The following is a 13,955-nucleotide window of genomic DNA, read 5'->3' as shown; positions in this document are numbered from 1 at the left end:
TGCAGCAAAATTTCCTAGCTTGCACTATAATAATTCGTATACACATCTGAGTGTCTTATTAAACTGTAACTTTAAAGAGAACAGTCCACATCTTCTTCTTTGCATCCCTTCAGAAGCCAGCACCGTAATGGGCAACACAGGTGCTCAAAGTCTATTGGCCAAATAAACATTAAGCCACCTGAGCCAAAGTAGAATACTTTTTCAACAGGAGCATGTCTATGATCCATCATGAAAACACACTCTTAGATTTCACAGGAAACAACCGAGATCTTTAAAAAAAAAAAAAAAAAAAAAAAACCCTAGGTATTGGGACTCCTGAGTGGCTGGCTCAGCGGCTGAGCATCCGTCTTTGGCTCAGGGCATGATCCCAGGGTCCTGGGATGGAATCCCATGTTGGGCTCCCTGCATGGAGCCTGCTTCTCCCTATGCCTGTGTCTCTGCACCCCCCCCCCCATGAATAAATAAAATCTTTAAAAAAATTATTAAGTCTGGCCTATGGGGAGACAGTATACTATAGTAGCTACCAGCAAAAAGGTCAGAGTCAAACTGCGTGGTGTGAATCTGGGTTCTGCCTCCCGTGGCCTTAGGCGAGTTTCTTCCCCCTGGGCCTCAGCACGAACACCTGTAAAATGAGATGATCGTGCCTATCTTAATAGGTTAAATGAAGGGATCTCTGGGTGGCTCAGGGGTTGAGCATCTGCCTTCAGCTCAGGTCGTGACCCTGGGGTCCCTGGGATGGAGTCCCACGTTGCGCTCCCTGCGTGGAGCCTGCTTCTCCCTCTGCCTGGGTCTCTGCTTCTGTGTGAGTCTCATGAATAAATAAATAAAATTTTATTTAAAAAAAAAAAAAAGGGTTAAATGAATTCATGTAAATCGGGCAGCCGGGGTGGCTCAGCGGTTTAGCGCCGCCTGCAGTCCAGGGTGTGACCCCAGGGTCCTGGGGTCGAGACCCACCATCGGGCTCCCTGCATGGAGCCTGCTTCTCCCTCTGCCCGAGTCTCTGCCTCTCTCTCTCTCTGAATAAATAAATAAATCTTTAAAAAAAATAAAAACGAATTCATGTAAATCACTTAAGACCCCACCTGTTACCCAGGCGCGTAGCCGCACTGCTGCCCCCTATGCGTCGCTCCGCTAAGCCCGGCGCCGGACTTCCTGCACCCTAAGGCTCCAGTCCCCGAACTCCACTGGGACACTTGGCAGCCGGCGGTGCCCACGGCCTCGGCGTCCCCAGGAGCCCCCCGCCCGCCCGTTTCCCTCGTTACGAGCGACCACAACAGGAAGACGTTATCAGAGGTGCGGGGACCGGGGAGCCTGGCGCCCCGCGGGGTCCCCCCCATCCCCCTCCCGCGGCCTTCCCCCTCCCTCCCCTCGCCCAGGCCCGGCCGGGCCTCCCCGCCTCCTCGCACCGTCCTTCATCTGGACAATACTGCTGGCGGCCACCTGGTCGGAGGCGACGAGGACGTAGTCGGGGCCCTGGATGCCGATGAGGTACTCCATGGCGGCGGAGGCGACGGCCCGGCGCGCCGGGCTCCGCTGCGGCTTCTGGCCTCGCCGGTGAGACAGCACCGCCGGCCGGAGATCCCGCGCGACCGCCCGGGAACGCCGGCGCCTTCGGATGACGCATGACTCTCGCGAGAGGTGGGGGAGTGGGCGGGGCCTCAGGCGCCGGGAGCTCCGCGCTCGCCCCCGGGTTGCCTTGGGTGACGCCGCGTGTCCTCGTACGCTGAGCTTAAACCCGACGTGGGGGTGACGTCACGAGCTGCACGGGAAGCGCCGAGCACGCGTGGGTGCCGAGAAGGCACGTCCCTACGAGGCGGTAAAGTGCCTCCGGAAAGTCCCTCCGTCCGTGCTTCGCAGAAGTGTTCCGGTTCACTATCTGAGCGCGGAGGCTAATTGCAAAAGCTCGACTGACACTTGTCCCCGCTGCAGATTATGTGCACTTGTTACTTCTGGTGAAGAGCGACTCGAAGGGAGGACTCTTACTTTATTTTAGACTTACCTGCATTGCATGCGTGTTTGCAATTCTCCTCTAGCGCTCCTCTCTTTTAAATAGGGCCAAGCAAAAAAAAAAAAAAAAAAAAAAAAATAGGGCCAAGCATCGTTTGCATGTTTTTGCAATGCTCCTGGAGCGCTCCTCTCTTTTAAACAGGGGCAAGCATCGTTTGCGTGTTTTTGCACTGCTACTGCAGCGCTCCTCTCTTTTAAATAGGGGCAAGCATGACCATCTCTTTGTATCTTGCAGCCATTCTGGGGAAATCTGAAATACTCCCTGATTGGTTCCGGACACTCACAATTTGGCCTTCCCAGCTTCCTGGGAAATGGCAAAACAGTTGCAATTCCAGTTCCAACACTACTGTGCGATTCATTTGCTTCTGCAGAAATCTGCAGTCCTCTCACTCCCTTCAGAACGTTTCTTCCAGCTCCCGGCCTGTGAAGGAATGCAGAGCCTGAGGAGTTAGGGGCAGTCCATCTATCATGGGCTGGATGCTGGATGCCAGGGGCAAGTGAGGTCATTAAGTCAGCCATACCGCTAAAAACACAGATGCATCCATCATCCTAGAAAGATTATTTTCTCTTTTTTAAAGATTTTATTTATGAGAGACACAGAGGCAGAGACACAGGCAGAGGGAGGAGCAGGCTCCATACGGGGAGCCCGACCTGGGACTCGATCCAGGGTCTCCAAGATCACACCCTGGGCCGAAGGCAGATGCTCAACCACTGAGCCACCCAGGGAACCCTTCATTTAACCTTTTAAATAGGCATGATCATCTCCTTTCATTTTTTTAAAAGATTTTATTTATTTATTCATGACAGAGAGAGGCGGAGACACAGGCATAGGGAGAAGCAGGCTCCATGCAGGGAGCCCCACATGGGACTGGATCCCGGGACCCCAGGGTCACACCCTGGGCCCAAGGTGGCGCTAAACCCCTGAGCCACCCTGGCTGCCAAAAAGATTCTTTTCTTAAACTCCACTGTGAAAGAAGTCTCCTGAGTCTCTCTCCCGCCCCCTTTCTTTGTGTGTTTGTATATTTTTTTAATTGCAAAAAGTACACAGTTGTACTATACACACAAATCATACAGAAGAAATACAGAGTTAAATCTCTCTCCTCCTCCCACCAGAGGTAACTGGTAACTACCCACCAGATATCTGTATCCTTCCAGACCTTTTTTCCCCCCTTTGTACATACCAATATTCATTCATTCATTCATTCATTCATTCATTCACAAAAACTGCAGCATGCTGAATTGGAAAATCCAAGTTTTAAAATGTACCCCCTTGCCGCCCAAAAGACCCAATGATCTTTTAAGCTGTATCTTCCCTCTTCCTCCCAGGAAATTCCCTCTAGTTAAGTCACACTAGAGAGTCTCTAACTTCTTGTTAGGATAAAAGATAGTAGATTTGCAAGACCTACCTTTTCTCACCAAGAATCAGGGTGAATCCTTTCTCTACTTAAAGTCTTAAAATAGGGGCACCTGGATGGCTCATTCTGTTCAGCCTCTGACTCTTGATTTCAGCTCAGGGTCATGAGATCAAGCCCCATGTTGGGCTCTCTGCTGGGTGTGGAGCCTGCTTAGGATTTTTTTTTCTCTCTCTGCCCTTCCCCCTCCTCCCTGTGTAAAAAAAATAAAAATTAAAGTTAAAAAATTAAGAAATAATTGAGTATTTAAAGGAAAAATAATAATATATGATGGGGTTCATAGCATATTTGGAAATAAAAGGTAGGGCAAAAAAGCACAAGGACCAGGAGGGAAGAAATTGGACTGTATTGCTCTCAGGTTCTTATATACAAGGTAGTATAATGCTTCACGTTAGACAATGATAAGTAAAAGATGTATGCAATAAACCCCAAACACTAAAATAACAGGATTATAGTTAGTAAGCCAACAAAGACCTAAAATGTAATAAAATAATCAAAAAAGGAGATAAAACAGAAGGAAAAAAAGGAACAAAAGCATATGGAAAAAAACATATGGAATAAATAGAAAACAAATAGCAAGATGGTAGATTTAAATCCAATGATATAAATTATCACGTAAATAAAATGATCTAAAAATACAATAGTGACAGAAAAGCTCCATGTGGTTGCCTGGAGATGGAGAGGGTGGGGAGGGATGGAATGAGAGTGTGCAATGGGCATGAGGGAATTTTCGAGGGTTATGGATATGCTAATTATCTTGATTGTGGTCATGCAGGCATACAGCAGAGATATTGCGGGTTCAGTTCCAGGCCACTGCAGTGAAGTGAAAATCACAATAAAGTGAGTCAAATGAAATTTTGGTTTCCCAGTGCATATAAAAGTTATGTTTACACTATTCTATAGTATGTTAAGAGTGTGTAATAATATTATGTCTAAAAATTGATTTACATACTTTAATTTAAAAATACTAAAAAAATAAATAAATAATAAAATAAAATAAAAAATACTTTGTTTCTGGGGCGCATAGGTGGCTTGGTTAAGCATCTGACTTTTGATTTGGGCTCAGGTCATGATACTGGATCAAGCCCCATGTCAGGCCCCATGCTCAGCACAGGGTCTCCTTCTCCTCTCTCTGCTCCTCCCTTACCCCCTCAAACAAATAAATAAAATAATAAAATTAAAAAAAATACTTTGGTGCTGGGGCACCTGGGTGCTCAGCGGTTGAGCATCTGCCTTTGATTCAGGTCATGATCCCAGGATCTGGGATCAAGTCCCATATCGGGCTCCCTGCAAGGAACCTGTTTCTCCCTCTGCCTGTGTCCCTGCCTCTCTCTCTGTGTGTGTCTCATGAATAAATAAACAAAATCTTTAAAAGAATACTTTGGTGCTAAGGGGTGCCTGGGTGGTGCAGTTTGTTAAGCCATGGACTCTTGGTTTCAGCTCAGGTCCTGATCTTAGGGTCTTGAGATGGAGCCCTGTGACAGGCTCCGCACTTGGTGGGGAGTCGGCTTGAGCTTCTCTCTCTGCCTCTCCCCTGACTCTCTCTCTCTTTATAAAATAGGTAAATAAATAAATCTTTTAAAAAATACTTTATTGCTTTATTTAAAAAGCTATCATCTAAACTTTCAGTGAATTGTAATCATTGATCACAGATTACCATAACCAATACAATAATAATGAAATGTTTGAGAATTACCAAAATGTGACATAGAGACATGAAATGAGCAAATGGTGTTAGAAAATGGCGCTGATAAACTTGCCTGACACAGGGTTGCCACCAACCACCCTTCAGTCTTTAAAAAATGAAATTATTGGGCAGCCCGGGTGGCTCAGTGGTTTAGCACTGCCTTCATCCCAGGGCGCGATCCTAGAGACCTGGGATCGAGTCCCATGTCGGGCTCCCTGCATGGAGCCTGCTTCTCCCTCTGCCTGTGTCTCTGCCTCTCTTTTTCTCTCTCTCTGTGTCTCTATTGAATAAATAAATAAAATCTTTTTAAAAATGAAATTATCTGCAAAGAACAATCAAGTGAAGTACAATAAAATGTGCTACAGCTGTAGTTTCACAGGTGTGTGCATATGTCAAAACTCATCAGATAGTATGAGCCTTTTATTTTTTTGAGGTTTTATTATTTTTTTATTTGAGAAAGAAAGAGTGAGAGAGAGCACGAGCTGAGGGGAGGGAGAGGGAGAAGTAGACTCCCCGCTGAGCAAGGAGCCCAATGCGGGGCTTGATCCCGGACACCAGGATCATGACCTTAGCTGAAGGCAGATGCTTAACCAATTGAGCCACCCAGGTGCCCCTATTTTATTTTTTATTTTTTTTAAATTTTATTTTTAGGTTATCTCTACACACAATGTGGGGCTCAACCCCACAACCTGAGTTGCAACTCAGACCTCCTACCCGAGCTCAGTCTCTTCTGGATTCCAATTTCTTGACTAGAAGCCAAATCAACTCAAATGACAAAAATGCGATCATCTCTATGCATGTCAAATTGCTAAAAATAAGAGTTAATATATGCACTGATAGCTAATATGACTAATTCCTTGGTGCTACCCAAATAAATCTCTGTCATGAAAGAAAAGAGGGACACACAGTGAAAGAGGCAATACAAAAGCAAAAGGGAACATTTCAGCAGATCTTCATGCTAACAAACTGCCATGGCTAAAGGCTCATAGAACAGAAAAACACATACATGGAGAAGTTCGAAGATTATATTATACGTCCACAAAAACCTGACCCTCAACTTCATATTTTATATCAATTAGCACCACAGGGACATGGACCAATTTACATATAAGCTAAGAGAATACACAACCTAGTGATGATCTGAAATAGAGTCAAAGAGTTATTTGAGTTTTTTTATTTTTATTTTTTATTTTTATTTTTTATTTTTATTATTTTTATTTTTTATTATTTTTATTTTTTTTTATCAGAGTTATTTGAATATGTTTTCTTGATCAGGCCTGAGAAATCTTGGGTTACATTTCCAGAGTGCCTTCCAGACTCTTTTTGTATTTCCAGTTATTCTTATTTTTCTCACAGTTGCTTGATATCTGTTGTTTAGGGTCTTTTTTTTAAGACTATTTTTAATCTTTATTAAATATTTTATTTATTTATGAGAGACACAGAGAGAGAGGCAGAGACACAGGCAGAGGGAGAAGCAGGCTCCATGCAAGGAGCCCAATGTGGGACTCGATCCCAGGACCCCAGGGTCACGCCCTGAGCCAAAGGCAGACGCTCAACCACTGAGCCACCCAGGTGTCCCTGTTTAGGTTCTTAAATGCATCTACACAGCCACTGCCCTGATTCAGTATATTCAGTATACAACTCAAAGACAAAACAAGATAAAATCACGTTAACACTTAAACTAAAAATTGGTCCCTCCCAAGTGAAGCTTCATTTTCACGGAAAATCAACCATCATGGTAAATAGCTAGATAAATATTGTCGGTCTCTCCTTGTTTGACTGAGTGAAGACTAAATGGGAAAACAGAGTTTTAAAGTTCTCAAATTCTTATGAAAATATAGACTTTTTCTGAAGCCATTGTATCAAGCAAGAATATGTTTTAAACCTAATTGGGACGCCTGGGTGGCTCAGTGGTTGGGCACCTGCCTTCCGCTCAGGTCGTGATCCCAGGATCCAGGATTGGTCCAGCATCAGGCTCCCTGTGAGGAGCCTGCTTCTCACTCTGCCTGTGTTTCTGACTCTCTCTCTCAGTCTGCGTCTTTCATGAATAAACAAATAAATCTTTAAAAAAAACCCTATCTAATCAAAATTAAGAGCTCTCTAGCTTTGGTAACAAATAATCCTCAGAATGGGTTTTAAACCCTTTTTATTTCAAGTAGGCTCCATGACCAGCATGGACCCCAGTGTGGGACTTGAACTCATGACCCTGAGATGAAGACCTGAGCTGAGATCAAGAGTCAGATGCTTAACCAACTGAGCCACCCAGGTGCCCCTCTAAACCCTTTTAATCAACCAACATTGATTGACATAATCAATTACATCAGTGAACATCCTTTTGCAATCCAACAACTCAGTGACAACTCCTTGTTTCTAATAATCAGCCAAGATCGGATTAATTCTTTTTTTTTTTAACTTTTTTTTTTAATTTTTATTTATTTATGATAGTCACAGAGAGAGAGAGAGAGAGAGAGAGAGAGAGAGGCAGAGACACAGGCAGAGGGAGAAGCAGGCTCCATGCACCGGGAGCCCGACATGGGATTCAATCCCGGGTCTCCAGGATCGCGCCCTGGGCCAAAGGCAGGCGCCAAACCGCTGCGCCACCCAGGGATCCCAAGATCGGATTAATTCTAATGAACATACTTGTCAATACCAACAAATGAACTGTCCACTCAAATGACCACACTTCAGAAGATTGTCAACTCATTCGTACTTTTGAAAATCTACCACTTTTTGAATTCTGTGCTTTCCCAAAACTCTAAGATCAGCAGTCTGATCTTAGAAAAACTGTGCCTGGTCAGCCTATACTTACATAAGCAGTAATTAAGCTTTGTACATTTTGTTTTAGATATTGAGTGGTGGCCTCATCTATTGACATATGGAAGCGTTGAGTGGACTAAGAACAAGAAAGGACTCTGGGACAGCATCAGGCTGCAATATATGCACCCCAGCGCTTGGGCCATTTGACCCAGCTGATTGCATGTTACTGAGGCATCAAAGGAATATGCCACATGGATCTTCTGGTAATCAGCAATGGAAGAGTTGCAACTCAGACCTCTAGAAATCTAGAACAGGCGCATACCAACTTGGTAGAAACCAAGTGTCTCACCATAGGATATCAAATGACCATGTAGCTTGAACTTCCCATTATGAGCTGGGTTTGGTCAAGCCTCCCAGGTTATGAGGTCATGTGGGCTCAGCAGTAATACATCATAAAATAGAAGTGGTACATTTGGGATCAAGGCTGAGCAAGTCCAGAGCCTACAAGTAAACTGTACAAACAATCTGCCAGAGGTAGTTAATCTTAATCATCATAAGGAGCTAGGACTGCTTCTACATGATGAAGGCATGGAAAAGTGTGATTGGCACTCAGGTGATGCGCTGGGGCATCTTTTGGTGCACTTTTGCTCAGATTGAATTATAAATGTGCAATTATAGCCACCATAGCCTGAAAAGTGTCTGCTGACCAGGAGGCCTTACTCTTTAGAAATAAGAGAAGGGCGTCTAGGTGGCTCAGTTTAGTTAAGCAACTGACTCTTGATTTTGCCTCAGGTCATGATCTCAGGGTCATGAGATTGAGTCCCATGTTAGGCTCCATGTTAGGCATGGAGTCTGCTAAGATTCTCTCTCTCTCTCTCTCTGCCCCTCCCCAGTCCACTAGCATGCCCATACATGCACACACTCTCTCTCTCTAAAAAATATTAATAAAATATATTTAAAAAGAAATGAGTGTAAATATATATCAAATCATCGCATTGTACACCCTACACCTACACAGTGTTATGTCAATCATATCTCAGTTAAGCTGAGGAAAACAGAAATGACAGTATGGATCAACTCACCAGCCAAGCCAAAAGGTAAGGTGATCTAAAATGGGTAGTAGAGGGGCAGCCCCGGTGGCGCAGCGGTTTAGCACCGCCTGCAGCCCAGGACGTGACCCTGGAGACCCAGGATCAAGTCCCACGTTGGGCTCCCTGCATGGATCCTGCTTCTCCCTCTGCCTGTGTCTCTGCCTCTCTCTCTCTCTCTCTCTCTCTGTATCTCTCATGAGTAAATAAAATCTTTTAAAAAATAAATAAAAATAAAATGAGTAGAAGAGGGAGATGATGAGCATCGGTTACAGCTCATGAACCAAATGCAACAGCAGAGGCCAAAGTTTATTCCACTAACCCTTCTCTTGCAAGTTTTCTCAGAAATTGTAGCCAGTCGTCATCCTGGAGGTCATGCCTAGATGGAGTGAATTTAATGTCAGAAGTAATTGGGGGTGACTGGGACAAGGGGTGAACTGCAGAGGATCTATCAGTGTGTACACACCCCAGCCACACTGATTGATAACAACTCGCACCTGTTGTCTTAGTCATCTTGGCCTACCACAACAAAATACCACAGACCGGGTGGCATAAATAACAGAAATGTGTTTTCTCATAGTTCTAGGGACTAGGAAGTCCAAGATCAAGGAACTAGCAAGATTCAGTTCCCGGTAAAAGCTTTCCCCCAGGCTTCCAGATGGCTGACTTCTCACTATGTCCTCACATGGCCTTCCCTCAATGCATGCGCACTGCAAGAGAGACAGGAGAGAGAAAGAGAGAGAGCTTTTCCTTTCTTTTTTTAAAAACTGAGATATAGCTGACGTACAGCATTGCATTAGTTTTAGGTGTACATAACGGTTTGATATATGTATATACTGTGAAATTATTGACACGTTAGGTTTATTTAACACCCATCACCATATATGAGCTACTTTTTTTTTTCTTGTGATGAGAATATTTAAGATCTACTCTCTTAGCGATTTTCAAGTATACAATAGGGCAATACAGACCATAGCTGCCACGCTCTACGTTATATCCCCAGGACTTTATCTTTATCTCTTTCTATTCATAGAAGCCACCCATCCCCTCGCCCAAACCCTCATCACCTAATGCAATCCTAATTATCTTGCAAAATACCATCTCTAAATGGCATCATATTTGGGGGGTTAGGGATTCAACATACGAATTTAGGGGGACATCAATATTAGCCTATAAAGGCTACCCTCTCTTATGGAGAACTGTCAACTCCCTCCGGTGGGAAGCTGCATTCATCTGAGCAATAACTGATTGACACAGGGCTGTGAAAGCCTGGCTCTTTTGCTTCAATGGGGAACTGCTTCTGAGGTCCAATTTATGTTCCAGAGCTTTCTCGCAGAATCAGCTGAGACCACATCCTTGCCAGCTTTTTACACCCTGTCTCATCCTGCTTCTCTCTTCCTTCCTCCAGAAATGACTCCCCCAATAAATTACTTGAACAAGAATCACGGTCTCAGATTCTGCTTCTTGGCAACCCCATCCAAGCCAGCGTACTGGTCAGAATTTTTATGTGACCTTAGGGAGAAGGTGAGTCCCCCCAAAAAACATTCCTGAAATAAAATTTCTTGTTAGCCAGAGTGAGTGAGGGCTTATGTAATATTTATCTCATGTAGAAAGATATGCCACATCTTACACGTGAGCGTTGTAAAATTCACACCCATTATGGGTGAGTATCTTGTTGTCATATGGTTTGTACCACACTTCTTCAAGTAAATGGATTTATTTTTTAAAAGGTGCATCTTCCATTGCCAGATGCAAGTCAGTGCTTTTTAAAAAAGCATTCTTAAAAAATAAGTAAATAAATAAATAAATAAATAAATAAATAAATAAATAAGCATTCTTTACCTCACTTTTTGTTAAATTCCAGATAGTTCACAGGGTTATACTACCTTCAGATGTACCATATAGTGATTCAACAATTCCGTATCTCCCCCAGTGCTCATCATGACAAGTGGCCTCCTTAATCCCCATCTTCTACTTCCTCCATCACCCCACCCACCTTCCCTCTGGTAACCATCAGTTTGTTCTCTACAGTTAAGAATCTGTTTCATGGTTTGTCTCCCAGTCTCTCAGTCTCTCTATCTCTTTTTTTTTCCTTTGCTCACTTGTCTTGTTTCTTAAATTCCACATATGAGTGAAATCATATGGTATTTGTCTTTCTTTGACTGACTTATTTTGCTTAGAACAGTCCAGAAGTTGACAGAAAGCAGTCTCATGCCGGCAAGGCACCATCTGCCAGAACCATGGTTAATCGAATGACCATTCCCCGGCCGAGCTTCTGGGTTCCCTGTTTCATTTACTTCTGCCAGTCATTGCCATTCGGGTCATTAGACACCGGAAGTCATAAGCAGCATTTCTAAATCTCCTTTATAGGTATTTTCGTATTTGTATTACCAGCCTCTTCCTTTTCTACAAAGGACCTTTCTATAGCCTATCTTTGGCCTTCATAGTATCTACTTTTGCTTTAGTCTACATGTTCATCTTTCCTCAGCACGTTTCTATCTAGCACTTTCTGCATTGTGTCAGGAAGATTTCTTCCAGATATACATTTCTTATATGTCTATAAAATGGTCTCTATGCTTAACCATCATGTTTGTCATGTTCCAGAAAACTCAGTTCCTCCAACTTGGATAAAATACATGGTGTTCAACAGCTTGGGTTTTAGGGGCGCCCAGGTGGCTCAGTTGGTTAAGTGTCTGACTCTTGATTTCAGCTCAGATCTTGATCTCAAGGTCTTGATCTCAGGCTTGAGATTAAGCCCTACATTGGGCTCCACACCGGGCCTGGGGCCTGCGAAAAGAAAGGAAGGGATCCCTGGGGGGCTCAGTGGTTGGGCATCTGTCTTCAGCTCAGGGTGTGATCCCGCGGTCCTGGGATCGAGTCCCACGTCGGGCTCCCTGCATGGAGCCTGCTTCTCCCTCTGCCTATGTCTCTGCCTCTCTCTCTTTCTCTCTGTGTCTTTCATGAATAAATAAATAAAATCTTAAAAAAAAAAAAAACAAGCCTGAGTTTGAGTCCTGGCTCTACTACTCACAAGCCAGGAGACCTTGACCAAGATGCTCATCTTTTTTGGGTCTGTTTCATTTTCTATAACTTTCTATAACAAAGTTGTTGTGAGGATAAAATGAGATCAAAGTGCTTAGCCCAGAACCTAGTATGTGGTATGAATTTCATAAATGATATTATTATTATTTATTCACCATCCATTTTCAAAGGCAGCTGTTTCAGCTCAGAGTAGTCCAGCAGTTATGCAGAGGGCCAAGCAATACCTAGGGAGTAGTGTCCATCAGAGCCATCATCACCATGGGGGGAGTGGATGTACCAGGGCTGTGCCAGAAGAGACTGGGTCAGAGGGGAGTCAGGCCAGATGGAACACAAGGTACCAAATCAAAAAATAGAAGGAGGGAGGGCAGCCCATCAAAGCCTCAACTAGAGAGTCAGTGCAGGAGGGAAGGCCAGGGGTAGATAAGGGTGTGTTTGGGGTAACCAGGGAAAAGTTAAAATACAAATGGTTGACCTGTGCAGATTTGAAATAAATATCCTGAAAGACAATATCTTTCCTGGCCCATGATACCCTGAGATGATAGAGACAGAGCCTTAGAAGAAAAGAGCCAGGACAGATAAGAACCTTCTCATATTTCAAGTTTTCTCTCCTTCTTCCACACTACTGACCTGGGAACAAAGAAATCTAGTTTCCAGTTAGAAGACTTTGGGATGAAGCCAGTTCCGAGGTAGAGGCTAACTTGAAAATCAGGGACCTAGAGATTGGACAAATTCTGTGACTAGATCTTGTGCTCCAGGCCTTAGTTCCTTTACCTGGAAAGGAAAACATCTCCCTGAAAAATGGCCCAGTTCCCCCCTATCATCCCTGGGGTATGTGATTGGCCTAAACCACAAACCCTAGAGCTGGCTGAGGTTTTCAGCAGCAGGCCCCAGCCTTCCAGGGGCTGCCAGACAAATGACACCTTCTTGCCCCTCTCATTACCCCCAGGGCCCAGGACGGTCGCATCTGCTGATGGTCCAAAACACAACTCTTCCTGTAGGTCTCACAGAAGCTGACACAACCCATGTAGAACTAAAGTGGTCCATGATCAGAGATCTGCTGCCACCTGTACTGAGTCTGATGGAACCGTGCACATCACTGCTAAACAATTGTTATTTACCATCTACAATTGTTCCAAACTCTTGCCCAGAGGCATGGGAATGGGTCTAATGAGGTTTAGGGAATCCTGTAGGGAATCCTGTAGGGAATCTCCTTCTTGAGAAGCCTGTAGTATTCAATACAGTGATTCTGGGATCCTTTAAGAAAAGTCATAGAAGACTTCGAGGATTCTGCATAAACACTATTTGTCCTCAAATTTCTGGCCCCCAAGGAAATTTTACAGAATCAGGAAGCCCAGTGAGCCTCTTCCCAGGACGGAACTAAAAGGAATTAGGACCATGTTAAGCCCTGCCTTATACCTGTCCCTTGCCCCCATTCTCACCCCAAACCAACCTCCACGTGCAGCCCAATGCTAATTACTCACTCATGATCCAGTGGAAGTTGATGAGCTCTCTGGCTAACGGCCCTTTAATCTAGTGGTTTCTGCTTCATAGCATCCATCCTTTATATCCCTATTTCCTAAGAGATCTAGAGTTTGGGACCATGGGGACAGGAGAAAGATACAAATGTGCCCTGACCCCAGCCACCCAGAATTGATTTGAATTGCTGAGACTCTGAGCTGAAAGCCTATCCCGATCCTGGTCCTCCTTGCTGCTTATCCTCTCAGAGCATTTGCTTCCCTGATGCCTCTCCTGCCATGAGGAAGTGTGGCAGGCCAGTTTGCTGCTGGCACCTGCCACACTGTAGCATAACAACAGCACTAATAGCAGAAATAATCGTAGTGACAACAACGGCTTGGTATACATGCAGAAGGTACTTGTCATCTCCCCAGGAGCCTCTTGGCCTGGGGCTCAATTGTGACAATGTACCTGGCCCCTGGCCCACACTGTTGCAGTTGCACATCA

The 13,955-nt window shown here is 44.5% G+C and overlaps 1 protein-coding gene across 2 annotated transcripts in view; it reads right to left on the bottom strand.

Moving 5' to 3' along the window:
• The window catches only part of PSMB2 (proteasome 20S subunit beta 2), a 33,502-nt gene extending 31,878 nt beyond the window's left edge, over positions 1-1,624 (bottom strand). The window contains exon 1 of one of the 2 annotated variants that reach the window (XM_025419956.3): positions 1,407-1,624. In XM_025419956.3, the coding sequence (XP_025275741.1) occupies positions 1,407-1,497 (91 nt within the window). In that variant the 5' untranslated portion in view covers positions 1,498-1,624. The remainder of the gene's footprint in view (positions 1-1,406) is intronic. The other variant, XM_025419955.3, reaches the window with a different exon arrangement.
• Positions 1,625-13,955: the final 12,331 nt, after the last annotated feature.

The sequence above is a fragment of the Canis lupus genome, chromosome 15 (assembly GCF_003254725.2).
Source record: "Canis lupus dingo isolate Sandy chromosome 15, ASM325472v2, whole genome shotgun sequence".
NCBI classification, from domain to species: domain Eukaryota; kingdom Metazoa; phylum Chordata; class Mammalia; order Carnivora; family Canidae; genus Canis; species Canis lupus.
Note: the sequence above shows the minus strand (reverse complement) of the source record. Positions and strands in the feature narration are given on the sequence as shown.